This window comes from Phoenix dactylifera, chromosome 17 (assembly GCF_051530095.1).
Source record: "Phoenix dactylifera cultivar Ajwa chromosome 17, Ajwa_hap1_PhDact_Kaust_v1.1, whole genome shotgun sequence".
Classification (NCBI taxonomy): Eukaryota; Viridiplantae; Streptophyta; class Magnoliopsida; order Arecales; family Arecaceae; genus Phoenix; species Phoenix dactylifera.
Genome location: NC_143206.1, coordinates 16,877,550 through 16,903,175, shown reverse-complemented (window position 1 = coordinate 16,903,175; position 25,626 = coordinate 16,877,550). Strand labels below are relative to the sequence as shown.

At 39.1% G+C, this 25,626-nt stretch overlaps 2 protein-coding genes across 4 annotated transcripts; one reads left to right on the top strand and one right to left on the bottom strand.

Moving 5' to 3' along the window:
* On the bottom strand, window positions 1-14,542 carry LOC103720208 (P-loop containing nucleoside triphosphate hydrolases superfamily protein). 2 transcript variants are annotated; one of them, XM_008809811.6, is made up of 11 exons: window positions 14,117-14,542; window positions 10,738-10,974; window positions 9,533-9,793; window positions 7,554-7,633; window positions 7,326-7,431; window positions 7,117-7,230; window positions 5,174-5,272; window positions 5,007-5,096; window positions 1,689-1,795; window positions 1,477-1,620; window positions 1-1,287 (listed from the first exon to the last, which is right to left on the bottom strand). In XM_008809811.6, the coding sequence occupies exons 1-11, from the start codon at window positions 14,381-14,383 to the stop codon at window positions 831-833; spliced, it is 1,962 nt and encodes a 653-aa protein (XP_008808033.3). In that variant the 5' UTR covers window positions 14,384-14,542; the 3' UTR covers window positions 1-830. The 2 variants fall into 2 exon arrangements, with proteins under 2 accessions (XP_008808033.3, XP_088569730.1); XM_088713604.2 differs by having other exon boundaries at window positions 1,551-1,620; window positions 14,117-14,472.
* A 4,347-nt stretch (window positions 14,543-18,889) lies between these two features.
* Window positions 18,890-25,162, top strand: LOC103720209 (uncharacterized). 2 transcript variants are annotated; one of them, XM_039133002.3, is made up of 2 exons: window positions 18,890-20,166; window positions 24,716-25,162. In XM_039133002.3, exons 1-2 carry the CDS (start codon window positions 19,411-19,413, stop codon window positions 24,920-24,922), a joined length of 963 nt encoding a protein of 320 aa, XP_038988930.2. In that variant the 5' UTR covers window positions 18,890-19,410; the 3' UTR covers window positions 24,923-25,162. The 2 variants fall into 2 exon arrangements, with proteins under 2 accessions (XP_038988930.2, XP_088569282.2); XM_088713156.2 differs by lacking the exon at window positions 24,716-25,162 and adding an exon at window positions 23,922-24,286 and having other exon boundaries at window positions 19,278-20,166.
* The last annotated feature ends 464 nt before the right edge of the window (window positions 25,163-25,626 follow it).

Below are 25,626 nucleotides of genomic sequence, written 5' to 3'. Positions count from 1 at the left end.
TTGAGAGAAGGATGCAAAACCTGACCAAATAAATATTAGCTTTTACATTGTTAGCTATATCAAATTCTTCGGAAAATTTTGATCAGGTTTCCTGTGATTGCCATAGAGTCGACAAGTCATTACAAAGTGGCTCCTTACAACAATACAAGCTGGAAAATGACTAATTTTTGTGACTGATATGGTGAATATGGATGCTAGATCAAGCTCGCAGTTGCGGATGCTGCCGTCCTAATTTAACCACATCTACCATAAATTACCAATAAAAGTAATTCAATTCAATTGATCCATGAACTCTCCAGTAGAAGCAGATATAACGTTTCTCACCATTCTTGCATCTTAAATGTCACAAGAATTCAGATAGGTACACAGCCCTCTGTAGATACCTGAGGTTGTTCACAGTTCTCTATCTTCTTAAGATGGCGAATTTGAGAAGTGCTGTAACAAAACTAAATTATAGGGGAAACAAGCCTCCTCCTAGCACCTTTAAAAGTGGAAACTCGAGTTACTGCCTCCATTAAAATTTGGACCTGTTTCTGCCCATGTCGCATCCTTACTTTTGATCAGTAGTCCAAGGATTGTTTTGAGAAGCCATAGAACAAAACAATATCACCCAGCAAGACTACAGCTATCGACATGCCCAAAACTGCATGGCTGCCTCACTATGGGTCTAGTGCAAAGATGACTCATAAGACACTACTAGCTATTTCCACGTTGGCTGGATCTGGCTCCAGCTCAATCAAGTCACTTCGGCTTATATGTTGCACAATCTCTGCGACTCAATCTGAATCATCGAGAAGCAATCATAAAGCAGCATGGCATATTATAACGTGTTACTTCTTCCTTTTATTGATCTTGGTTTTTGACTTCATCTTCAAGCAGTTAGTACCTTTGCGATCCCCCATTCTTCCTCCAGATTTTTTCGCATTTCCTCTTTGTTTTAGCTTTGATTTTCTGTTTTTGTATACCATAGAGGTTTTCACACCAGGGTCATCTGCGTTGCTATCTGATGAACCCTGTTCCTCAAAGATTCCAAAACCAGTAAGCTTTTCATACTCGCTTTCATCAATCTCCCCCCTCTTTAGCTTTTTCAGTAAGCGGTAGTCCTGATCTAACTCTTCATCATCCTCCTTTGTCCGAGTCACTTTGCGTTGCCTACCTGTTTTCTTCCTCGTAACAGGAATAGAACCATTTGGGATCTGCTTCACTCTTTCTGATTTTGGCCCCTGCTGGGATTCTGCTTCCTTCCTTTGTGAAGCCTTTTGCCTTTGTTTCTCCCTAGCCTTGTCTCTAAATCCAAACATTAGTAAGCAACGTTAGGAAAAGAAATGAGGATTGCAAAAAGGAAAAGCCGAATCATTCCTGGGCGCAACAGCCTCGTGCATGTAATGCAATGGTGGAACAGGCAATGCCAACCAAAGACAACCACAAAGATGGTGCTGACTGGAAAGCTAATATTGCCTCTAAAAAATTGCTTACTTGTACTTAATCTGAGTAACATCAATATCATCCTCAGGAGAAAAACCGTCAACTGAGAGATAATGATGTTTCACCTCTGGCATAGAAGGGATCTGCAGTAAGCCATATCCCATGGCCAATTTCCCGATTTCTAGTTCTTTCCACCTGAAAGGCAGCTATTAAGAACTTGGAAAAAAATTATAGATGATTAAGAAAGAAGGGATTATGACAACCTGAAGATGTACGAGCAGTGGTGCTCTTTATATGCACGGATGTATGACACAAATGCTTTAAGCCCCTTCTCCATGACATCACGATCTTCTTTTGCAGCAGATCTTATCTGTTACAGTTGATTCTCATCATCTTTAAGATGATCTTTGGGTAGCAGTTTGATTTGATAAAGATGTATAAATTTTAAACATAGATTAAGGGCGTGATTGCACTCTTTATAGACAAGAATTGTGAATTAAAAAAGACTAATGCATAATGGAAAGAATACAGCATAACAGACTTTGGGCAGGCTGGTCATTGGCATCCTTTTTCAATGGAGCTTCTAAATACATAAAGCCTACCTATGAGACTGGCAAAAATAAAAAAGGTTCTGGAGTTTTGTTCATCTTTTGTAGTGTGATTGCAGGCCAGATTATATGAGTCATAGATATAAGCTATAAAGTTTTCCTATCACGAAACCTGCACAAAGCAGGCACAGGGTGACAATTGCAATAACAGCAAATAGATGTAGAGGTCACATTCCAGGCGTACGTAGAACATAAGATAAAATCTTGCTGGCCATTATCAACAACAATCACCTCATTTTAAAGACCTGAGCAGATGACCCTACATACAACTCTTCTCCATGCAAGCAGAATGGTAATTGACCAAACAATTTAAATGCTCACAAAGAGAAGCCAAACTTTAAGAAAGTGATACTGATTTTTCAAGATGTCTGCAGGGCATTACAGTTACCCAACAGGAAACATGTTTTGCAAAAAGAAAGCATCAAATTCTTGGTGAGTCAAACTTGATGATAAACACAGTAAAGCTATCAAAATAACTCAAAATAAAAGCAAGAGGAACGAAAAAAGGATTCTAATATGACTTTATGTATTGAAATATCTTGATGTGAGAAAAAAGAAAGAAAAGGAACCAAGGCAAAACAAACTAACAAAAGGTAGCACGAGACTTCAAAATTGGAGAAAACTGGCTTGAGGTGGCAGCTCTAGATCAAGAAGCTCCGAGAGAGAAAAATATTGAATACAGTGCCAAGAAAGCTTGGGAAATACCATGACATCACAAGCAAAAGCCACTGACTCAACTTAACTAAGCTTTACTCCCAAACGAGATCAGGCTACACGAATCATTTTCCTTCATGCTGCTTTGTTTAGGACCACACTTTCTAAAAGATGTAGCAAAATTAGGTCCTTCCTTGCTACTCCATCACATGTGATTCTTGGTCTACCTCTACCTCTCTTTCCTTCTACATATATCGAATCACTCCTTCATTTCTTATTTTATCTTTTTTGTGTAACCATACATCCATATCAACATTCTCATTTTGGCCAAACTTATCTTGTTCTGTTATTTTTAACTGTCCAACATTATGTACCATAAAGCATAGCTAGTCCTATGGTTGTATTATAAATTTTTTTCAACTTGGCATATTCCTATGATCACATAATATCTAGTTGTATTTCTCTCTTTTAACTAACCTGCTCTGATCCAATTGATAACATCCTCTTCAATCTCCCCTCCCACATGAATAATCGAACCTAATATCAAGAATGATCATTCTTAGAAACTTTATGATCTTCAATTTTCACTCCACAATCATTTATTTCTAATTTTACTAAAATTGCATTCCATACATTCCGTTTTGATCCTATTTAACCTATGTCTTTTATTTTCTAATCCACTCCATAATTCTAACTTACAATTAACTTTAACCTTAGTTTTATCCACTAACTATATTATCTGCAAATAGCATGCACCAAGCAAAAGCTCCAAGATGCTCAAAAATAGTCAAGAGGGCAAGTGAGAGCTGCCAAGTGATTACAGAAAAAGATAAAAGGCAAACAGTATCACATTTGTTTATGTAGGTGGGTACATATTTCGAGTATGTATGGATTAGATGAGTTTGACCACTTGATGATAATGAGGTATAGAGAACTATTCTAGATTGATCACAGGTTGTAAGGTGGTCAGGTCATGGACACTGGTGGTCTCCTCTTGGCCATAATTCATCGATTAGGAAAAGTACATTTAATTCATTCTGTTCTAGTAGCACCAAGGGCTTCTCGTGGAATCAAAACAGGACCCCTATAGGTTGGTCAAATCTTGAAAGTTGATACCTAGTTAAGTATCTCTGAAATTTGGCAAGACAAGTTCAACTAACAAGTATAAAAAGGGAAAATCCACAACCATATTATTTGTTAGATCTCAAATAAATTGATAGACTTACAAAGTACAATTTTGAAAACATCAAAAATGAGAATGAAGAAGACAACACTACACAGGTACCAACTTGACAAGCAGTTGCATCATGCATGTGTATACGTCCACGCATGCATCTATACATTCATGCATACCATGGTCCATGAGTGCAAGTGTGTGCATCAACTAAGAAAGTGATAGATAAAAGATTTAAGGGATGTACTAACACAAAATAACTGAACAATCAACATTTCTAAAAATGGAAATAAAACAAAAAATAAAATGAATCAATAGTCACGTAAAGGAGATCCGACAGACAGTTTCTGCACTGCTGACTCAGCAAGCAACTACAACCTTTCTGTGAACTACATAAAAATGAAAAATATGTGACATCAGATTCTTGAATTTAAGCACTTGTCTCTCATCCCATGACAATAACCTTTCTTCACATAAGGGTTGGCTTTCAGGTATAAAAAACTACTTTGAATTCTTGCTACACACCTTTGCATACCATTACCAGACAAACTAAATATACATGACCTGCCTCAGAACTATTTGTTATAATAGATATATGTTAAGACACTTGTCAAGATTTCCCCCCATTCAAGTGTTCAATGCAGAAATCATCCATTCAGGGTAGCTCGCACTCTCTGTTGTTGCAGCTCGCAAAGTTCATCATGCAGTGTTTAGTTGCAATCAAGTGTGAGTGTGTGACAAATATAAATCCTACCTTTTTCATGGTTGGAGTGATCTGAAGGAAAGTTGCCACCCATTCTTTAGAGAAGAGTGAAGGTTTATTGCTGGCTGTTTTAGAGATCAAACCAACCCAACAAGTTGGTATAGGTTAACAAAGTTACAAAAGGTTTCACAGCTGGCAAAGTCAATTTGATTCGACTAATGTCATGAACTGGATCGTTTCAATAGCATCTGCAGTAGATTTCATGGATACACTATCATCTGCTCCGCTTTTTAAGATTCCTATCAACTACAACATTATAGATTTTGGATACCAGAAACACCTCTCAGAAATGAAAAGTTATGTCACAAATTAAACTTGATATTTTTACAAATGCAAATGAAAATATAATCATAAGATATAGATCTGAAGGACAGATACTCGCCTGAGGAATGACATCCAAGGCATCACTGAAACACTTCCTTTCTTTAAGAGGTATCCTTCTTAACTGCAGGAATTCCACATAAGCATCCTCCTGCAAGTAAATATCATTTAACTCATAACTTTTCAAGGGGGAATTTAGTAGTACAAAAAATGTATGCCCAAGCAAACCTTTGGTAACAGAAATACAATAGCACTTCCTTGTCTGCCAATTCGTGCAGTCCGACCAACTCTATGTACAAAAACATTAGGATCTTGAGGGGGATCATACTGCACGTTCAACATATTAATTTATAATTCTATTTCCTAACTCAAAAAATGCAGACATTATGGTAGATATTAAGATCTATATAGAACCACAAGATAACAGAAAGGGGATTAAAATTAATAGACTACTTCTCAAGTTATTAAATTTCACATATATTCAACTGCAAATAGTAAAGTTAAACTCAAATAATTAAAATATATATTGACCAGAAAAACAGGTCACTTTCATTATTTAATATTGAACGAATTTCATTACAGGTCTTTCCCACACATATTCAAGAATAACAATAAGCTCTTGACCATCATCTCTCCAATTTGTTTGTTTAATCTATTTTAATGTTGATTTTCGGACATGAAAGTTAGGTGAGGAAACACGCATGCCATTTGTGTTCTCATGTTGGAGAAGTCAAGCATCATACATGAAAAGGCAAGAGAAAAAAAAAATGAAAAGCACAAGAAAGACAATGGGAGTTTGATTGTAATAGCAGAAAAAGGAAAGTATTGATGCAGCAAGAGGAAAATTTCAGGAAAAATATATAGATTGTCAGCTAACATCAAGGCTGCTGACCTCTGGGATGAAGATTACAGGATATTCGTCAAAGCTGCCGGAATCTGTGTTTGAGCCACCCCACCCACAGGGAAAAAAAACGCACACACACACAAAAGAATTAAAGAAAAGCCACAAAAAAAAAAAAAAATCGTGGAACCTGAAATGTAGTTCTGCTCTAAAAACTAAAGGAGAAAATTAGGTAGACTAAAACATGATAATGCCACAAAATTGTTTGCTAGCATGGTCAGAACTCCACGAGATACTGGTTATCTAGAATAGTAATCTACTTCATGAGGTCAATAACCTCAACAGCCAACCATTCTTTAATGTGATGTAGATGAGATTGAACATTTTTCACTTAATGGAGTAAAAGATGAAATGACTTGGAATACTTGCTCCGTTCTCAAAAAGTTAGCAAGTGCTTGTGGCAAACACAATGTAAGAACCCTTGTGGCCATCCTCATCTTAAGAGAGCCCAATTTGTACATCTAATGCTTTTCCTTTGAAAGATTGGCAAAATAATACTTCAACCTATCAGGAAAATCTCATCTTCAATGAATTTTAATAAAAATATCACAAATCAAATTCCTTTCTAAGCACACGGCCGCTCATGATCATTTTAATAAAAACTACAACCAATGATTCAATGAATCTTGACTTTGTATCAAAAGAGGCCTAAAGATATCACGCTAATCGCTTGAAAAATAAACTTGAAAATTGTGGACTCTTGAGGCTCTTTAAAAATTACTAACGAATTCAACCATGCAATGGACAGATTTGAAGAAGTGAGACGTAAGGTAGTTTTATCACAACCCATATGTGTAAAGTTCGATTAAATTCAGAATAAAATGAAAGATGATGTATTTTCCAAGGTAAACTCAAAATTGCATGTCATCATTATTCAACTTGCACCAATAAGATTTCATATCAGGTCTGATGCACGGCAGTTTTTCCAAATTGCAAGCGATAGCATTCTACAATTAGCACCGAAAACATATTATTCCCCAACATTGGATTGTTAGGTCCCTCAAATCACCTAATCGTAATGCTTCTTCATGGACTCCTGTTTGTTAAAAAAAAAAAATCTTGCTTTACCATTTTAGTTGAATTTCTCATGGAAACAAAATGCAAAGATGATGCCAATATGAACTTACATAACTAAGAACACTAATGATTCCTCTTTTAAAATTCTAAGCTAAGATTCCACTTGTGTCAATTGATATGATTGAGAAAACAGATCACTGCAAAAATTTACTTAATAGGGAGAATCTATTGGACTAACAACACCAGGATCTACCTGCACAATCCAATCAACACCTGGAATGTCAAGTCCCCTTGCTGCTACATCAGTGCATAGCAGAATACCACTTGAAAGTGCCGTGTATGATGCTAATGCTTTCTCCCTTGCAATCTTCAAAGAAAAGCACAGGTTGCCAAATCCAAATGCGTTTAGCCTTTCAAAATGTTAAAGACGACCAAGTTATCTTGCTATATTGTCTACCTTACCTGTTTCATCTTCCCATGAAGAGGAATCAGTGGACAACCTTTGAGAACAGCGAGCTGCGGAAGAACAAGCCCCCAGTAATCAACAGAAGCACATGTCATGAAGTAGCTGTAATCAGAAACATATAGAGAAATTAAAGTAACAAGTTAGCGATGCATCATAGTCATGCCACATTCAGCATGTGGATAGAAAGGCAGATAATATATCTATTAGATCATGCATATTCTTACATAATTATCTTTTTTGATATGTTCTGTGACAGGAAACCAACAAGCTGTGATGGTTTCTTTTCTGCTTCACATATCAGGTACTGCACAAAAAAGATTAGAATTAGTTTTAAGTGAAGCAATTGAGAGGGGAGAAAAATTATATAATATTGGTACACCATTAGCATAATATGCTTCAAATAACACTTTATTATACACCAAGAAACTATATCTGACTATAGTGTAAATATGCCTAAAAGAAGTGTTAGTGGTCGTGAAGATTTTATTTCCCCGTCAAAGTTTAAGAGAAACCTACCAAAATCCTTACTAGGTGGGGATTTGTTTTATTGCTCATTTGTCACCACAACTCCTATCAATCGAGGCATGCTCCACAGACAAAAACTTTCTTTTACTTCCATGAAAGTTTCCTGCATCCCATTGTTCTTTCTGAATCTTGAAGCACAAAGTGGGAACAGAATTTAATGGAAGGGAAGAAGCACTTTACATTGCTCACAATTCAAATCCACAAAGTGGAAGGAAGCATGAGGAGGAGTAACAGAACAGCACAGAAAAAGGCTCAACCTTAATTATTAAGCCCTAATTCTAAGTTCTAAATCCTTTTATATCCGTTGATAAATATTTAAGATTTTGCACTCTCAACCTGCATAAAGCCTTTACACATTATCAAGCCACCTCATGACATAACCTAATCTTAATTTGGTGAAATTTGGAAGTATTATTTAAGTGCTTGGTTTACTTATGACAAATAGTACATTTATCATAAATGGCACTTGAAATATTGGCTCACTCCATGAAATATCAATCGTTATAGCATTATCATTGATCAGCTGTCAGATAGAGTTTGAACAGGAAATGCTTGATAGGCATCTTTTGTAACTGAAAACCTCAATTATTCCATGCAGACTAGGTAGAGAAAATAATTGACCATTCTAATCATGAATGATCTTTGGCAAGTGATATATACAAGACACCGCGCAAACTAAAGGTCATAATTTTTTTACGAACACTAAACTTCCAGATTCACCAATAACTAGACAGCATTTAGAAATTTTGCTCAAGGAAAATTTTAGCAAGACTTAGGCTATATTTAATCAAGCGATCTAATGCACCTTTTAAATCAATCAAGGTGCGTAATATGTCAATGCCTCATATCATGCTCTTCCCTAGTAAATGAATAACATTATCTGCCTTCATTATGCAGAACATATCAATAAAAAAAAAATTCCTATACAACTCAACTAAGCCTTAGTCCCAAACTAGTTGGGTCGGTTAATAAAAATATAAATAAAAAATCCTACGTGCTCCTTAAAAATTCCATTTTAATTTATAGCAATAATGATTAGAAATAGATCTTTTATGACTGGTTTCTGCATAATTGTTGTAATCAATGCTGAAAAGCTTGTTTTCATCTTCAGGAACTTATAAATGCCTGATTTGGAACCAATAAACCTTTCAGCAATACAAATTAAAATCTTAGTAACAAATAAAGATTATAATTAGACTATATAATGTTCTCATACACATAAAGCTATCAAGTTTACTGATGTAATAACAAGACAATATACAACTCATCATGAAAAAAAAAAATCATTACCAAAATAGAACATCAAATTTTTCGATAGTCCACCATTTTTGCCCTTGCACCCAATGATACGTGACATACCAGGTATTTTCAGCAAAAAATAATTTCAGGCAAAAGTCTTAAGCATTATAGCGAAGTTCAGGGGAAGGACAATTGATAATAATTAACACCTAGGCTAATGAAAGATCAAGCATGTCGGATAGAAAAACCAATGTCAATACAGATTTACATGAAAGATCTATCAAAAAAATGAAAAGAATATTGAGAAAAATGAATTTGTTCACATGTGTAATGCATCAATAACAAAAATAAATAGACGATGAATGCTCAACAAAAGAGTATTTAGTGAATTCGTAAATAAAAACTTTAATTACATTAATAGATATTTTGATGAATATACCTCAATATGAAGTCCCAAAGGTGTTCTAGAAGTGGTTGATTGTTGTGAAGATTCCAAAGTATGTAGTGGTTTAGCTTCTGTTCGAACTTCAACCCTAACAGGATTTCTTAATCCTGCCCTAGAGAGCTCTTCAACTGCCTCCGTTTGAGTAGCTGAAAAAAGGCCTGTCCTACGGAGCTTCGGCAAGTGAGAAATGATAGATGTAATTTGCTTTTGAAATCCCATATCCAAGAGTCTATCAGCCTCATCCAAAATAAGGATCTGTTGGTAGCCAAAATAAAAATAAACAATAAAAAAGAGGTCGATATATGCATCAGAATCTAAAATGCGGTGTTAGGATATGAACAGGCATATGCATGGTGTTCATATGGGAGACATTAAATATGGAATGGTAGATTGAGAGATGTCATCCCACCTAACAAGGGACAAAGCAAACCTTCAGATGCCTGCAAAAAAATTTCTAGCAGACAACAAATCTCTCATGCTGTGTACTGCCCACTGCCCACTGCCCACACACATTCAATCCATTCATGTATATTTCACATATGAGAATCACTTTTCCCTGAATGTAATACAAACACAAATGGACAGGATTTTTAAAGGCATTGCAGATGGTATGTCATGAGTCAGCAATATACATACATACATACATACATATATACATAAGGCTTTGGAACCATATTAATAAAAAGCATGAAAGGTAATTAGATGTCGTAATCCTATAGATGCATGGTTTGGAGGACATCTATGATCAAAAGGAACAATTCAGTTGGCGCCTTTGCATATTTTCTATTTTCTGTTTGTTTTTTTTTTCCTTTTTCTTTGGCAGGAAGCCCTCATGTATCATGAAATTACCATATTGAGAATTTAGTGGGCATGCATGATTGACGCAGAACTAAAAATACGAGTTTGCACTACAATGCTAGGGTTGGCACATCTACTATAGCCATAGGAAGATTAGACTAAGCCATGAAGAATGAAACTTTTAATATATGATTGATGCTTTTAAGCCAATCACTTTTTCTTATAGCATCATGGATCTATATAAGAGCAAATACATTCATATATAGGGAAAAATAGGCGAGTCAACTAAACTCTATTGATCATTCATTGTCCTTTCTAAGTAATCCATGCCTATTTTTTACAACTTTATCTTTAACAATTAAATTATTACATGAATCAAACCAATAAACATAAAAGAATACCTCAAGTGACCGGAAATCTAGGATGTCTAGACGCTCCATCACATCATGCAGCTTTCCAGGTGTGCCCACTAGAATGTTTGCACCTTCATCTTCTAATTTCCAGATGTCCGTTTTAATGTCCACCCCTCCAACAAGAAGCATAGATTTAACATTAGGCATCGTTGAGAAGAAAGGCTGTGCAACATGGTATATTTGTGATGATAATTCACGCGTTGGAGAGATTATCATTCCTATGACCTGATATACACAGGTGCACACTTAGATACCCTTGAATGATATCATTATAGTTATAAGAAATGTCGTCAAATTGTAACCACAACAATTATGTGCCAAAAATAATCAATTTATTTCCATCAAACCAGCAATCAAAATTTCTTATGTTTAAATAAATTTAAAAAAAAAAAAAGCAAGCCATGTGTTCATTTGGAAACTTCCAGAAATATTAGCACAATAAGAAGCACAACCCAGCATACATGCACTCACAAAAAGCAAATGTATGAATGGTATTGTCATATGGTGGTTGTCAGTTATCATAAACCTTTTAGCTTGCATGACTATAACTTAATATACAAAGGAAATCATTTTACATAAGCATGCCTATTTTAGCAGACAACAACAAAAAGATCGAAATTTTGCATACCTAGCCATGTCAATCAATGACCAGCACAGTAAATATACCAACAATACTATGCAATGAATATTGTAGGCGAGTTAATCCAGACACCAAATCAACTAAGCTATAAAGCTAAAAAAATGTGGAAAGTAGACATAGTAGCTTTTCTACTCATACTATAAAAATATGTAATACTGTATTTTTACTCATATAAAATATGGTTATCTTTAAATCCTCTATAAGACTCAATTTGACCTTATTTACAATTTGACCCTGACTTTAATAACATCTGACAAATGAGGAGCGATAGTACACATGATATTCTCAAAGATAATAAGTGATAAATTTGATTTTGCCTAAGAGTCCATTGTACAAAACAACTGTGACTCATGATAGTCAACCAAGGGGCCCCTGAAACATTCCTTCGTTCTATTTTACATTTTACCTTTTTTCTTTGGCACAAGCTTGAAGTTTATTACATCAAAGGATTCTAAAGAGGCTGACGAGTAGGAATTCAGAACCCATTTCAGCTAGCCTTGGGTCTGATATGTTTCAGTTACAGCCAATCCATCAATCTTATAAGTATTGCCTCGATTCGAACAGTTCAAACCAATTCTAATGGGCTCTAGAGAGAGAATATCTATTCTAATCTCTTCCAGCTAAAGATAATATTTTGAGACGAACTGTGATGGTCTCATCCAAAGCAAACAAGTATCTCATTTCAGTCTTCCCCAGTAGAAGTCCAACATATTTAATTTCAGATAGTATTTTAAAGTCTCAAGATTCATCTTAAGGTGTCCTCTTGAGCTACACATGAGAATAGCATTGCCAAAAGAGTTCTGCCTACTTCCATATCCTTAAATATAAGTGACAAATAGCATATCCAAGCAGAATTTTATCAATAACAATACCATTTCCAGGATCTTCATGATCACCAGACTCTCTCACAACAATCACCTGAAAATAAATTAAACATGCCCAGCTCCGCCCAAGTGCATATCCTTCCCAATAACAGCAAACAAAATCAACTCAATAACATCCCTTTTTCTTCCATTTTCCCTTTCTTGTCGCTAGGTCACATTTCCAACTGTTGTGGGATGGGGTTCCCAGTTTAGTCCCACATCGGATAATCAGCGGAAAGGTCTGTGCCTTAAATGGGAGGTGCAAACACCTCTTCTTACCGAGGGCCCTTTTGCGGGACAAAACCGTGAGGGTAGGGGGCAACCTCCGCGGACCCCCGCGCCGTCAGGGCTCGGGACTGTCATTGGGCCACGGCCCTGGGCGACCTCCCGCAGACCCGAAGCGGCAATCCCAGAGCGGACAATACCTCGGGGAGGACGCGGATGCTTTCCCTGCTCGCCCGGTGTGCGGGCTGGTGTCGGGGTTCCGACCCCACATCAGATGGCGCTAGAGGAAGGGCCCCGGCCACGCACAGACCTTCCCGCTCGGGGGGCTGTGTTGTGGGATGGGGTTCCCAGTTTAGTCCCACATCGGGTAATCAGCGGAAAGGTCTGTGCCTTAAATGGGAGGTGCAAACACCTCTTCTTACCGAGGGCCCTTTTGCGGGACAAAACCGTGAGGGTAGGGGGCAACCTCCGCGGACCCCCGCGCCGTCAGGGCTCGGGACTGTCACTGGGCCACGGCCCTGGGCGACCTCCCGCAGACCCGAAGCGGCAATCCCAGAGCGGACAATACCTCGGGGAGGACGCGGATGCTTTCCCTGCTCGCCCGGTGTGCGGGCTGGTGTCGGGGTTCCGACCCCGTGGGATGGGGTTCCCAGTTTAGTCCCACATCGGGTAATCAGCGGAAAGGTCTGTGCCTTAAATGGGAGGTGCAAACACCTCTTCTTACCGAGGGCCCTTTTGCGGGACAAAACCGTGAGGATAGGGGGCAACCTCCGCGGACCCCCGCGCCGTCAGGGCTCGGGACTGTCATTGGGCCACGGCCTTGGGCGACCTCCCGCAGACCCGAAGCGGCAATCCCAGAGCGGACAATACCTCGGGGAGGACGCGGATGCTTTCCCTGCTCGCCCGGTGTGCGGGCTGGTGTCGGGGTTCCGACCCCACATCAGATGGTGCTAGAGGAAGGGCCCCGGCCACGCACAGACCTTCCCGCTCGGGGGGCTGTGTTGTGGGATGGGGTTTCCAGTTTAGTCCCACATCGGATAATCGGCGGAAAGGTCTGTGCCTTAAATGGGAGGTGCAAACACCTCTTCTTACCGAGGGCCCTTTTGCGGGACAAAACCGTGACGGTAGGGGGCAACCTCCGCGGACCCCCGCGCCGTCAGGGCTCGGGACTGTCATTGGGCCACGGCCCTGGGCGACCTCCCGCAGACCCGAAGCGGCAATCCCAGAGCGGACAAGACCTCGGGGAGGACGCGGATGCTTTCCCTGCTCGCCCGGTGTGCGGGCTGGTGTCGGGGTTCCGACCCCACATCACCAACAATAGAAACTTAATAGACAATTCCTTTCTTGGTGATAATTCACAATTGTAAGAAGTTGCCTTTTCCATTCCTATTCTTTAGGTTTTCAAGCATTTGCAATCCAAAAAAGCTTTTTTTCAGTAAAAAAATTCCAAGAAAGGTCAGCCGTGCGAGTTCCCTTACTTCACCCCCATCCTATCAAATTAAAAAATCCACGGCAGAATTCCAAGATCAAATTTTGCGCAGGTCCAAATTAAAAATCTATCTCAAGAACCAAAAGCCAACAATTAAAAATTTAAGAACCAACTATAGACCGAGACACATAGAGATAAGAAGAAAAGAACCTGGTGGGATTTGGGGGGCGAGGGGCCTCGGCGGAGGATCTCGACAAAGGGTACGATAAAGGCTAGGGTTTTCCCGGAGCCGGTAGCGGCGTCGACGGCGACATCTTTATGGGAGCAGAGCAAGGGGATGGTCGCGGCTTGCACCGGCGTGCAGAGGTGGAAGCCGGCAGCGGTTAGGGCTTGGATGACGGGCTCCGAGATAGGGGGCTTCAGCTCGGAGAAGCGAGTGGTCGTCAGCGCTCGGTTCGAGGGCTCGGACTCCGCCATGACTGCCTCACCTCTCTCGCCGGGGAGGCCTTTCTCGTTTCGGTGCTCGCACTAGGGTTTTTAGGAGGGACTCCAGGGCACCTGCCCGCCTTCCGTACGAATATGAAATAATGTTGACTTTTGAGAGGGTGTTCTTCGCAAAATACTACTGTAAAGTGTGAAGTAATTTCCGCAGCAATTAACATTACATATATATAAGTTTTTCAACTATTGAGTTCAATTTCCTCGCTGACTTTTGCTGTTTTACATAAAACCTAAGAAGTTAATCAAGTTATAATTGTTGCATATTGCTATCTGCTGTTGTGTCTAGACATTAGAATTTTATATAAAACACCCTGTACGACTGAAAAAGTACATATCATATGATCTTAAGAAGTTTTAACCTTGTAGTTAGAACAAATCATTGTCAAAACTATTTCACTGAAAGTTGAGCAATTAAAATTTAAAAAGCCCACAACTTAAGAAGTAAACTATTTAAAACGGGCGTAGGTACTTTACACCGTCAAAAGGACATTAGCTGGTAAGTGTAATAATATCAATATACAAGGTTCTATGTGTAAAATTGCTTTATGCGTGCATAAGTTGGCAGTCACTTGACCGACTTTATGCAATTTACAAAACAACCCAAACTTTTAGAAATATCAACCATTAGGTTCGGTTTAAGACTTGACTTCAGGATTTTACATAAAACACCTCTAAGATAAAAATATACAGATAATTATGCATACATCTCTAAAAGCTTTTATCTTTATAGTTGAAACAAATCATTGCCAAAAATATTTTACTATTTCAAAAGCGCACAACCTTAGAATGCAACTATTTGGAGTGGCCATAGCTATTTTGTTATTTACTCTCAAAAACTCGATATCCTATATATCGCATATTAATAATATAAATATGGGGGGCTATATGTAAAATTGCTCTACTCATTTGCGTAACTTTGTCACAGGATTTTATATAAAACACCCTGAGAGATAAGAAATATATATAATGATATATAAATCCTCAAAAGTTTTAGTTTTACGGTTGAAACTAAACTTTGTCAAAATTATTCCACTAAAAAACGAGCAACTAAAATTTAAAAAGCATCCAACTTTAGAATGCGACTTGTGGAGTGCCTATAGGTACCTCACCTTCCTGCACGGCCAATTTACTACAACCCAATATTATATATGTATATACTAAATAAATAATATTGACATTAGACAGAGATTAATTTGTAAAATTGCACTACTCAAACGCAAATCGGCTGACGGCTTGCCGACTTTGGGAGTTCTTATGTAGAACTCAAAAGTATTATAATTAGCACATCTTGGTTCTGATCTGCAGACTTTTAGTCAGAGTTTTACATAAAACATCCTGCCAATACAAAAATACATATAAGTTCATCTAAATCTGCAGTCTTATAGTTGTTTGAAACAAATCATTGTGAAAACTATAGCACAATCTAGACTCTCAATAATTGATCGATACCGATAATGCTTAGCTATTCGGGCATTTTCCATCAGTACTTCAGCCACTAGCATGGCTTTGACATTGACTACTAGCCGGCTCTATATCGTCGATTATTTTTCATCATTTTAACTCAACATATTTAAATTTGATTCTGGGATATGTCTTTTTGAATGTGCTTTGGTCTTGGCAAGCGGTATAAAGGGCCGGATGGTAACAATGTTCTCCAAGTATGATTTTTCATCAGCCTGAATGATTCTCTGACTTGTTCTCTGATAACCGAAATCAAGAATACTGTGTTCATTTATGATCACTCGATCACTCACATATGTTATTCACTTATTTGTGAGTCTCTGTGTTCCTTCCAAACCTTCAGCAAATTCCTGTAACTATAATGATGCAGCTTCCATTTAACCTTGATTCTGATAAGAGAGAACTCAACTACAGCGACATATAAAACAAGACTGCTAAGTAGTGTCGACAAGGACGTATAAAACTGGACTTTGCTGAGTAGTGTCGACATCGCTTCTTCAGTGGATGAAGGAATAGGAATTAGATAAGGGAATAAAATCCAGAGAGAGAAGCTGTGGAGATCGACTGATCGAGAGAGGCGTGGGAGTTTATTCTTCTTCCACCTGGATGGGGTAACTGCCAATCGTTCGGCAGTGCGAGGCGTCCGGCTCAAGTTTGTCGTGCACGCGGAAGAAAGGCGGCGAGATCGCGACCTCCCAAAACTCTTGTTTCGTAACGTGGGGAGGGTACGACCGCAGCCGTGGGCCAAGATTTTGTCTCCTACCGTTGGGTGATATGCATGGAAATGGTCCCTTCCCCAGTTCCCCTACCAAGCCAAATGCATTTGGAACGATATATATATATATATTTCTTTTTTTTTTTTCCGAGTGATGCACCGCATAGGAGGCCATCTAGTCGGCTGCCATATTAGCCTCTCGATAAATATGAGTGGCCCTAAAGGAGCTACACTCTCCAACCATTCGTCGAATGTCAAGGAGCAAGAACTGTCCGTCCGACTCAGAATGTCGTACACGACCCTCCTCAATCGCAGAGGCCGAATCATCCTTCAGGTGGATGCACTCCATACCTAGAATGCGCCTCGCAAAGGAGATGCCCTTCCATGCCGCCCGCAGCTCCGCTCTAGTAATTGAGGTGTCCATAATCCATCGTCCGCCAGCCGCCACAAATCTGAAATGATGGTTTCTGGTGACAAAACTCACACCCCCTCTCTCACTGCGCTCAGTAGTACTGTCATCAAAGTTTATTTTAAAAAAGCAAGGAAGTGGGAGCTCCCAGAAAACAAACACAAATTTAGTCGCTAACTCGGCTGGACGAGATACCCAAATAATCATATTGGTTGGTTAGGATTATGGTGCAAGTAGCGGATGAAAACTGCCTGCACAGAGCTTGATAAGGATCCTACGAGAGTTTGGAAAGCTGGATAAATCTATGCAACTGCGTGTGAGTTCAGATATTAATGTGCATGTGCTTGAGGGGCTATGATATTTTGTATAACTCCAATATACCATCCATTTGCTAATTTCCTCACTTGTGTGTGTATGTGACATTCCGCTATACTATATTCCAGGATTTTAAGTCTGATGGGAGTGTTTTGGCTATCTCGTCCTGTAGTATAACAAAAAAAAGATATATAGTAGTAGTTAAAATCATTACAAAAAACTGGCCTGTTGAATTTTTCCTACTACCTGTTGATACTAATTTACAATAAAATAAATTATAAATAAATGACAATAATATTATTTGTTGTACAATGATAAATAGATGCCAAAATTTATTTTATCGATAAATAGTTAGTATTGTGAAAAAATTATGTTGCTAAATAATTTTATTTAACCAAAAATTATTGTTCTTACAAGGTACCGTCATAATATTAAAAAAATTAGCAACATCCATAATAATCTTAACAATATTATAAACCTTTTGCAATAAATTTTAAAACTATTAGTATAGAATATAATTTGTTATAAAGGTTATAAAAAACTGTTGAAGTATAATAACTTATAGTAACACTAATAACAAATCGTTGTAACATTATATATTTTTTATGGTATTTCTTAAAATCATTACCAGAGAGCATTTATAATAATATATTTTATTGAGTACTAGTAAAACTCGGTCGATATAGACTCTTTTTTTTTTTTTTTGCTATAGTGCCATTTTTACTAAAAAATGGACCAAGATAGGGACAGGACATCAAAATTTATTCATGCATGAAAGAAGAAGAAAAAGATAAAAAATAAATGAAGGGAGTAGAAGAAAGAAAAGAAACAAATAAAAAAAAAAGAAAGGAGAAAAAAAAGTACATAAGAAATAAATAGGAAAGAATAAGGAAAGAGATAGAAAGGATATCTACCGGGCAATCCGAGATAGCTGGAATCCAGGATATCCTTATCCCACTAGTTTATAAACTTTGATTTATACCGTGGATTTTACTTCCAAAAATTGGTATTGCAAGCGGTAGAAGTACAATGCTTGCAAGCACAATAAAATTTGGAAAACCACGAGAAGATCCCAAGGAACCATTAAAATTAGTACACCATTTGCACTACATGCTGCCATATACTTATATATGTAATTGACTAATATATATATATATTTTGACTGAAGTATCAAACATAGCGTGGACGAATATAGTTAAACAAATCAAAAGGTAATACCTCAGCATTTAGCAACTCCACCTTTTCCAACCACCTATAGGCGGTCTTCTGAATGGTTGGTGATAAAAGATGCCACCTAATTTGCACTCTATTAGCCTTTCTAAATATATGCTTTGTCTGAATAGTCATCTAATCACAAATTATGGTCCGAATGTCTTTCAACAACGGATGGTAATCATCGACCTCATCTGAACTATGCAGGATCCATCCAATGATCATCGTAGAGTCACCCTCAAGAAGGACCTCTCTTATCTATAAAACACGTCGCACATAATTCAAGTCAGGCTGCTCTCAACTCCACCTCCCGGGCTGAAGCCGAGGTGTCAATTGACTAATATTTCAACGGCTGTAAATTGCCTATTGTAAACGTACTCGGTTGCTGGGCAGTATTCTAATTTTGTGGGAAAGACCCACACCCAAATGCGCCGAAAGTGTTTGATAGATGGCCCCGCCGCGCCCTTCCAATTACAAAACCCTACCCTCAATCAAAGGCGGCAGCTCGCGTCCTCCTCTCTCTCGCCTCGTCTCTCTCCCCTTCTTTGTCTCGGACTCCAAACTTGTTGAAAAAATAATAAATAAATAACCATCGAAGAGAAAAGTATAAGAGCCTCAGGGACGGAAGAAAGAATATATGCGAAACCGCGAAAAGAAAGCTCCATCCACCACCACCACCCTTATGTCTCCGCTACGATCCAATCCAATCCCTTCCCTCCGATGACTCTCCGCCTCCTTTTGATCCGATGTGACTCCTTCCCCCCCGTCCCCTCCCCTAAATTGCTGTTGTTGTGTAGTGAGACAACCGTGATAGCGATTCCATCGCCGGTTCCAATCCCTTTTATTGCCTGATAGTTCTAACCCGAACCTTAGATCCAGTTCTTCTTCTCCATGGCCGACGCGTCCCCAAAGTTCAGGCCCCCGGACCTCCTGCCCCCTGCGTCCGCCGGCGAGCTCAGCGTCTCCCATGACGGCCTCGACTTCTGGCAGTTCATGGTCGCCGGCTCCGTCGCCGGCGTCGTCGAGCACACCGCCATGTTCCCCGTTGACACCCTCAAGACACGGATGCAGGCCGGCTTCCCGCCCTGCCAACCTCCCGTCGGCCTCCGCCAGGCCCTCCGCTCTGTCCTCCGCCTTGAGGGTCCCCTCGGCCTCTATCGCGGCCTCGGCGCCATGGGTCTCGGCGCCGGCCCCGCCCACGCTGTCTACTTCTCCGTCTACGAGATCTCAAAAGAGTTCCTTTCCCAGGGGAACCCCAACAACTCGGTCGCCCATGCCTCGTCGGGGGTTCTTGCTACTGTAGCCAGTGATGCGGTGTTCACTCCCATGGACACGGTGAAGCAGAGGCTGCAGCTCAAGAGCAGTCCGTACAAGGGGGTCGCCGACTGCGTCGGGAGGGTACTGAGGGAGGAGGGATTCGGGGCTTTCTACGCATCGTACCGGACCACGGTGCTGATGAACGCCCCCTATACGGCGGTCCACTTCGCGACCTATGAGGCGGTAAAGAGGGGGCTGACGGAGGTTTCGCCTGACAGTGCGAATGATGAGAGGCTTGTCGTGCATGCCACGGCTGGGGCCGCTGCTGGAGCCTTGGCGGCGGCAGTTACCACTCCTCTCGATGTGGTCAAAACCCAGTTGCAGTGCCAGGTAAAGCTTTTCAGCAGATTTTATGTTATCACTAAATCTATAAATTATTTTTTTCCGTTATTTTTGCTGCTGAGTTGGGATTTATTCTATTAAGTTTTATTTCCATTTTTGGAGGTCTGAATTAGTTACTGTTTCAGATGTTTGTTTCTGTAATGAAGTTGTTGAGCATGGTGAGACTGTTGCTGATGATGCTCTTCAAGTAAGTCAAAAGGGGTTAACCATGCATCATGCATCATATTAGACGAATCCACCTTTATAGAGAACATGATAAATATTCGTAACTAATTAATTACGAATGACATAAATGGCATTAAAATATTATTCTGTTATGGTGAAAGATGGAATCTCCGCATGGTCACAACATTAGTAGAGGAGGTCCAATTAGAAGGAACTTTATTATAATAAGTTTATTGGAATCTCGCAAATGCCAATTCCTTAATAATATTATCATACAACTTTAAAGGAAAATTTTCAGTGTAGTGGAGCTCTATGACTTGTAACCAATGGAGAGGAGAATAGGATTGTCAAGTTGTTGGTTCCACTTTGATGAAAGAAGCCATGAAGAATATTTTTCTCATCATTGCAAACAACTGCTCAATAAATTCTTTGATTGTTTATCCATTATTTAAGGAGATATTGCCAGATTCAAGCAAACTCAATATGGGTGTGCTTGTACATGGCCCTAAAGGCAATTTTGCTTGGAGAATCACCCATAAGATGTTGGTGTGTGATAGTGAAATTTTTAAACAAAGTTTTTGGATTTTATTCCATCTGACACAATGTTAAAAGCCAAACCAGATGTTACATGTGATGAGTATAATGGATAGAGGAATTTAAAAAAAGGGTGAGGAGCAAGAAGATGTATATTAATAACTTGTTGGAGGTGAACTGTAGTAATCACTTACCATATAGAAAGATTCTGATTTCACTTCTAGATTACTTGAATGTATAAACAATGGCGAACTTAAATTTTTGTATGACTATAAGGGTATGGTTTCATTAACACATAACAGTGAGGTCCGTTAAAGTCCCTCGTTCCTGCATCATGTCATTGTAGCCTTATGCCTTTCTTCATCTATTTCAAGTGGGCAAGTAAAATTGAAGGTTGATATACCAGTATCTAATGTCAGATCGAGCATGCTTACTAAAATTATGACTGTAGGTTAAAGTATGTATGAAGAAAAGAAAACTTAAAAAAAAAAGAAGAAAATCTCGTGGTCCTCAAACGATAAATTTTTTAAAGCCTTCTAAAAAGATGATGTCTGACCTATTTGTGGAACTTGAATGGATATTGCACTAAAATTCCTAGAATTAAGACAACGTATGTTAGAGATCTATGATTTCATAACATAAAGATGCATGCATTCCTGATATCTGTCAGTCATATGTATGGTGTGACATGTGATTAAACTAGAAGAGTAGAAAAATTCTTGTTTAATAGCGAAGCTTCGTACCATTAGAATTGCCTTTTCAACATGTGTAAGAATAGCTGAATCTAAGATGATGCATAAATTGAACTCCAACAACATACATTAACATGGTATTCTCGTATGTATCAGCATAATAAGTATTGCAAAGCTGTATGTTCTTGTCACAAATCACATCATCTAGCCTACTATCTCCACTAAGTGCTGACACGATATAAAATGAAGGTGATAGCTTATAAATCAAGTGAACATCTCATTTTGATTAATTATCTTTAACTTTCTTCCACCTTATTCCTTTGCTCTTCCTTCTTTTGCACTTCCTCGGCTCCTTAGAACTTTATCAAAATGCTGCAAATAAAGAAAATGTTCTTCATGTTGTCATACCAGCACGATCCAACTTAATTGATCTAGTATATAGCATTGGTATATCTTAAACATTGAATTACTCTGCCTTAATGGATTTTACTTATGATCTAGCCTTGAACTGGTTTGAGTTCCTAATTAAGTTGTAGTGCTTAGGACTTTTACAAATACAAACTTGTCATACCATACAAGATATTAACTGATGTTTATTCCTTGCATGAGCTATTTGCTGCTTGATGATGATGTCCTTTCAGTTGTTAAAACTTCTAATGTACTATAGCTCAAGATTGAAAAGTAGGGAGATACCTGTCTTATTAAAAACTAAGTTGATAGATAAATTGCTATTATCCTATATTAGATATATTGATCTTTTACAAGTTCCACTGGTTGTTGTAACTATGGATGGAGGTGCATCACTAATGGACAGTCGCGTACTTCTATCCTTTGACATAACAAATCCTTGATTACTGACTGATCATACACTCTAAGCTCACATTAATTTTTAAAAAAGAAAAACAGAGATCGAAAGAAAAAGAACAACTGTGATCGTGGCAATTGCCTAGATGTTCAGATATTTCATTATGTAATGCCGACTTGCTTGAGATACTCAATGACTATATTTGTGAGAACCATTTGGTATTCTCAGTTAAACTTATAGTACCAATCCAGGATATCTGCTAGGTGCCTGCCGCTTGGCAAATGGTGGCCAATACGCTTACGGGCATGGAGATTGTCGTCACTTCAATCTTCTAATGGTGCCTTCTCATAGTTTATGATTTATCTGGTTTGTACCCGAACATACAGATGTAAGCTTTGGTTTTGTTAAGATGTTGCTTGAAAGACCCATGGAGGCGTCCCTAGATGCAAGTTAGTGGTGGCCCATGCAGCTATCCTCAAGCCCCTAGGACTGGAACATTGGAGCACAATTAAATGCATGTTGGTATAAGGTGACACTATAATCATCAAGGCTTCAGATATGACTTAGCAGATTATTTGGAGTGGAGTAAATTTTTTGAAGGGTTTGTCTTTGATTTTTCACTTAGGCAATTATTAGGTATCTTAATTCTTAACATATGATCATTTAAATTTGAGGGAGTGATGGTGGTGACCTGCAGGCCAAATCAGGCAACTAGATTTTAATTATTGTGAATTTGTTGCAAATGCATTACTTTGGTAAATAAAGGGCATCGTAATCCTTGCCAAATTGTGTCAACTAAGCCCGTGGGCCATGTGGATCTAGGGTCTGTCTGGATATACCCAATTCTTATCGTTCGTGGGAACCATAGATTTTTTTGTATTGGACTGTACTACCTGATATAGGATGTACTGTATTGGTAGGGTACTGAGAGTCGATACCTCACTTGTACCAAGTGTCGGTACTAAGGTATGTGCCGATACTTGGTTTGAGCAATTCCCCTGATGGTTGGTTGTTAGCCACCATGACTGGATTATGAAATTATGTCAATAATGCCAGTATGTTGCTATTAAATCTACATGGTTGGTCAAAAAGTTCTTTCTCCTAGTTGAGCACATGATTCCTCGGTGGGTTCCATATCTTGGTTACCATGTAGGGCTGTGACAGGCTGAACTCTGACCAGGCTGCCTGTCCAAACCAAAGCATTTGTTGAAGATCCACAGTCCAGTCAAACTCATGATCATGATAAGCTCCAGAATAAGCCCAAATTTCCTGGTTATAACCTTGGTCGAAAGAAATAGCCTATGAGCACTAAGATACTGTTCATAGTTCGGAATGGTGTTACTACTATTTTCTTGGTATGTGGCAAGTAACTAAAGTCCGGATCTGGTTTTTTGTTTGTTTGTTTCTATCCAGTATGAGATAGAACTTGATCAAAATGATCATTCGACTTGCTATCTACTTCCACTCCAAAAGAAAAGCATACTTTATCAAGATATCAGCAGTTTTCTAGATATTGTCCGTGGTGTTAGATTGCCTTTGCCTTGTAGGGAAGTAAGTCAAGTTGTTGGCACGTGGGAGTGAAACACAAACATCTTTCTTTCTTGTACTTCATTTTGAGAGAGCGGGCAACGGTTGGCAAGAGCCAATATATGGCAACTCAGCAGGAGAGGGCTGGGCCCGATGCCAGTGCGAGGCAAGGAGAGATTGTGATCCCTGGTGGAGTCTGTGGCAAGAGCCTTGAGTCCCAAGAGCATCTGGCTGAAGGTCGTAGCTTTGGAGGGCAAACATGGAGGGAGCAGCTGGGGGCAGAGGGCCGCAAGGGCAAGTTCAGCACCATGGATGAGTCCCGAGGGGAGCGTGCTGCCATTGAAGGGATCAATATCCATGAGTCCGAGTGTAGGTCGTAGAGCAGTATGTCTGACTGTAGGGGGTGGACTAATAAGAATGGTTTAGTTGTAGTTAGGAGTTGGTGGCAGGGTTGGTTTTTCTGTTTCAAGGTGGTGTTTCTGAGTTTCTTTGTTTTGGTGTCGGGTTTATGCGGTGGTAGGACTTCAACAGGCAGCTTGAGCCTCATGAGGCTTACTTGTATGCGGCCTACTGCTTTGTTTTAACGCAAACTAATAGTATATTTGGTGTGAAAAAAAAAATCTTTGCCTTGTTATGAAGTCACTTTGGAACTGTGTTAACTCATCTACTTGCTAATTGTTTTACATGACTCACGATTTCCTTTAATTGGTTTTCTAGAATCAAACCATTATATCTGTTGCAAATCTATTACCTTTTTTTCCCTCTAATTTTTTGGCTGAAGATTCGACTGTAATCGTCTCTTGTTGTTCCACAGGGTGTTTGTGGTTGTGACAGATTCTCTAGCAGCTCTATACGAGAGGTTGTACGAACCATAGTAAGGCGCGATGGGTATGTTGGGCTCCTGAGGGGATGGAAGCCGAGGATGCTTTTCCACGCTCCGGCGGCTGCTATTTGCTGGTCTACATATGAAGCATCAAAGTCCTTTTTTCAAGGGTTCAATGACCGAAAGAGGCTTTCCTGAGATTTAGTAGGAAAGATATATTTTTCCCTGCCTTTTTTCTTCGCCCTTTGTCTTCGAGGATAGCCGTTCCTCAATCTTATATAGTGATATGCTTCCTTGGCCAATCGAAATAAGCATCTTCCATGGGTGCTGCTTTCTGTGCCAAGCATAATCGATGTGGCTTGTTGTCCCCCCCCCTCTATTTAATGACATTTATTTGTATAATTTCTTGTTCAAATAATATCGGTAATAACTTTATTATGTGGATGCAAGTTGCTTTGATTTAGCTTATGGAGTACTATAATTTTTTTTTGCGTGCATGTTCTACCATGCAAGGAAGCCTGCCAACTATGGCTGACGATTGAAAGATATGATTTATTCCTGGAATCAACAGCAGAAACAGAGGTTTTGTTCTAGAATATGAAGGGCTTCTCAAATTTTGCTAAAGCTTGGCGTGATGACTTCCCCAAATGGCGATGTACCTTTTTCAATTTTTTTCTTTAGAAATACGGTGGGAAGTGGGAGTGTCACCTTCCCCGTCTCAAACAACAAATTTAGTTTTTACTTGAAGGAAATCATCCTTTTCATAGCGCTACCAAAAAAAAAATGACAGAAGGGGAATGAAACCCAAGGCTACTCAAATACCATTCCCTTACTCCTCCATGCACTGTACTGTAGGATCGGCCCGTTCTTTAAGCCAAACAGCTGCAGAGAAATCCCTCGCC

Coding starts and splice junctions, on each gene's coding strand:
- LOC103720209 (XM_088713156.2), top strand. CDS start 19,411: ATGGCCGACGCGTCCCCAAAGTTCAGGCCCCCGGACCTCCTGCCCCCT. Junction 20,167..23,921: donor AAACCCAGTTGCAGTGCCAG/GTAAAGCTTTTC, acceptor TTTGCCTTGTAG/GGAAGTAAGTCAAGTTGTTG.
- LOC103720208 (XM_008809811.6), bottom strand. CDS start 14,383: ATGGCGGAGTCCGAGCCCTCGAACCGAGCGCTGACGACCACTCGCTTC. Junction 9,794..10,737: donor TAGATTTCCGGTCACTTGAG/GTATTCTTTTAT, acceptor GGCTACCAACAG/ATCCTTATTTTGGATGAGGC. Junction 5,097..5,173: donor TTGTATTTCTGTTACCAAAG/GTTTGCTTGGGC, acceptor ATTTACTTGCAG/GAGGATGCTTATGTGGAATT.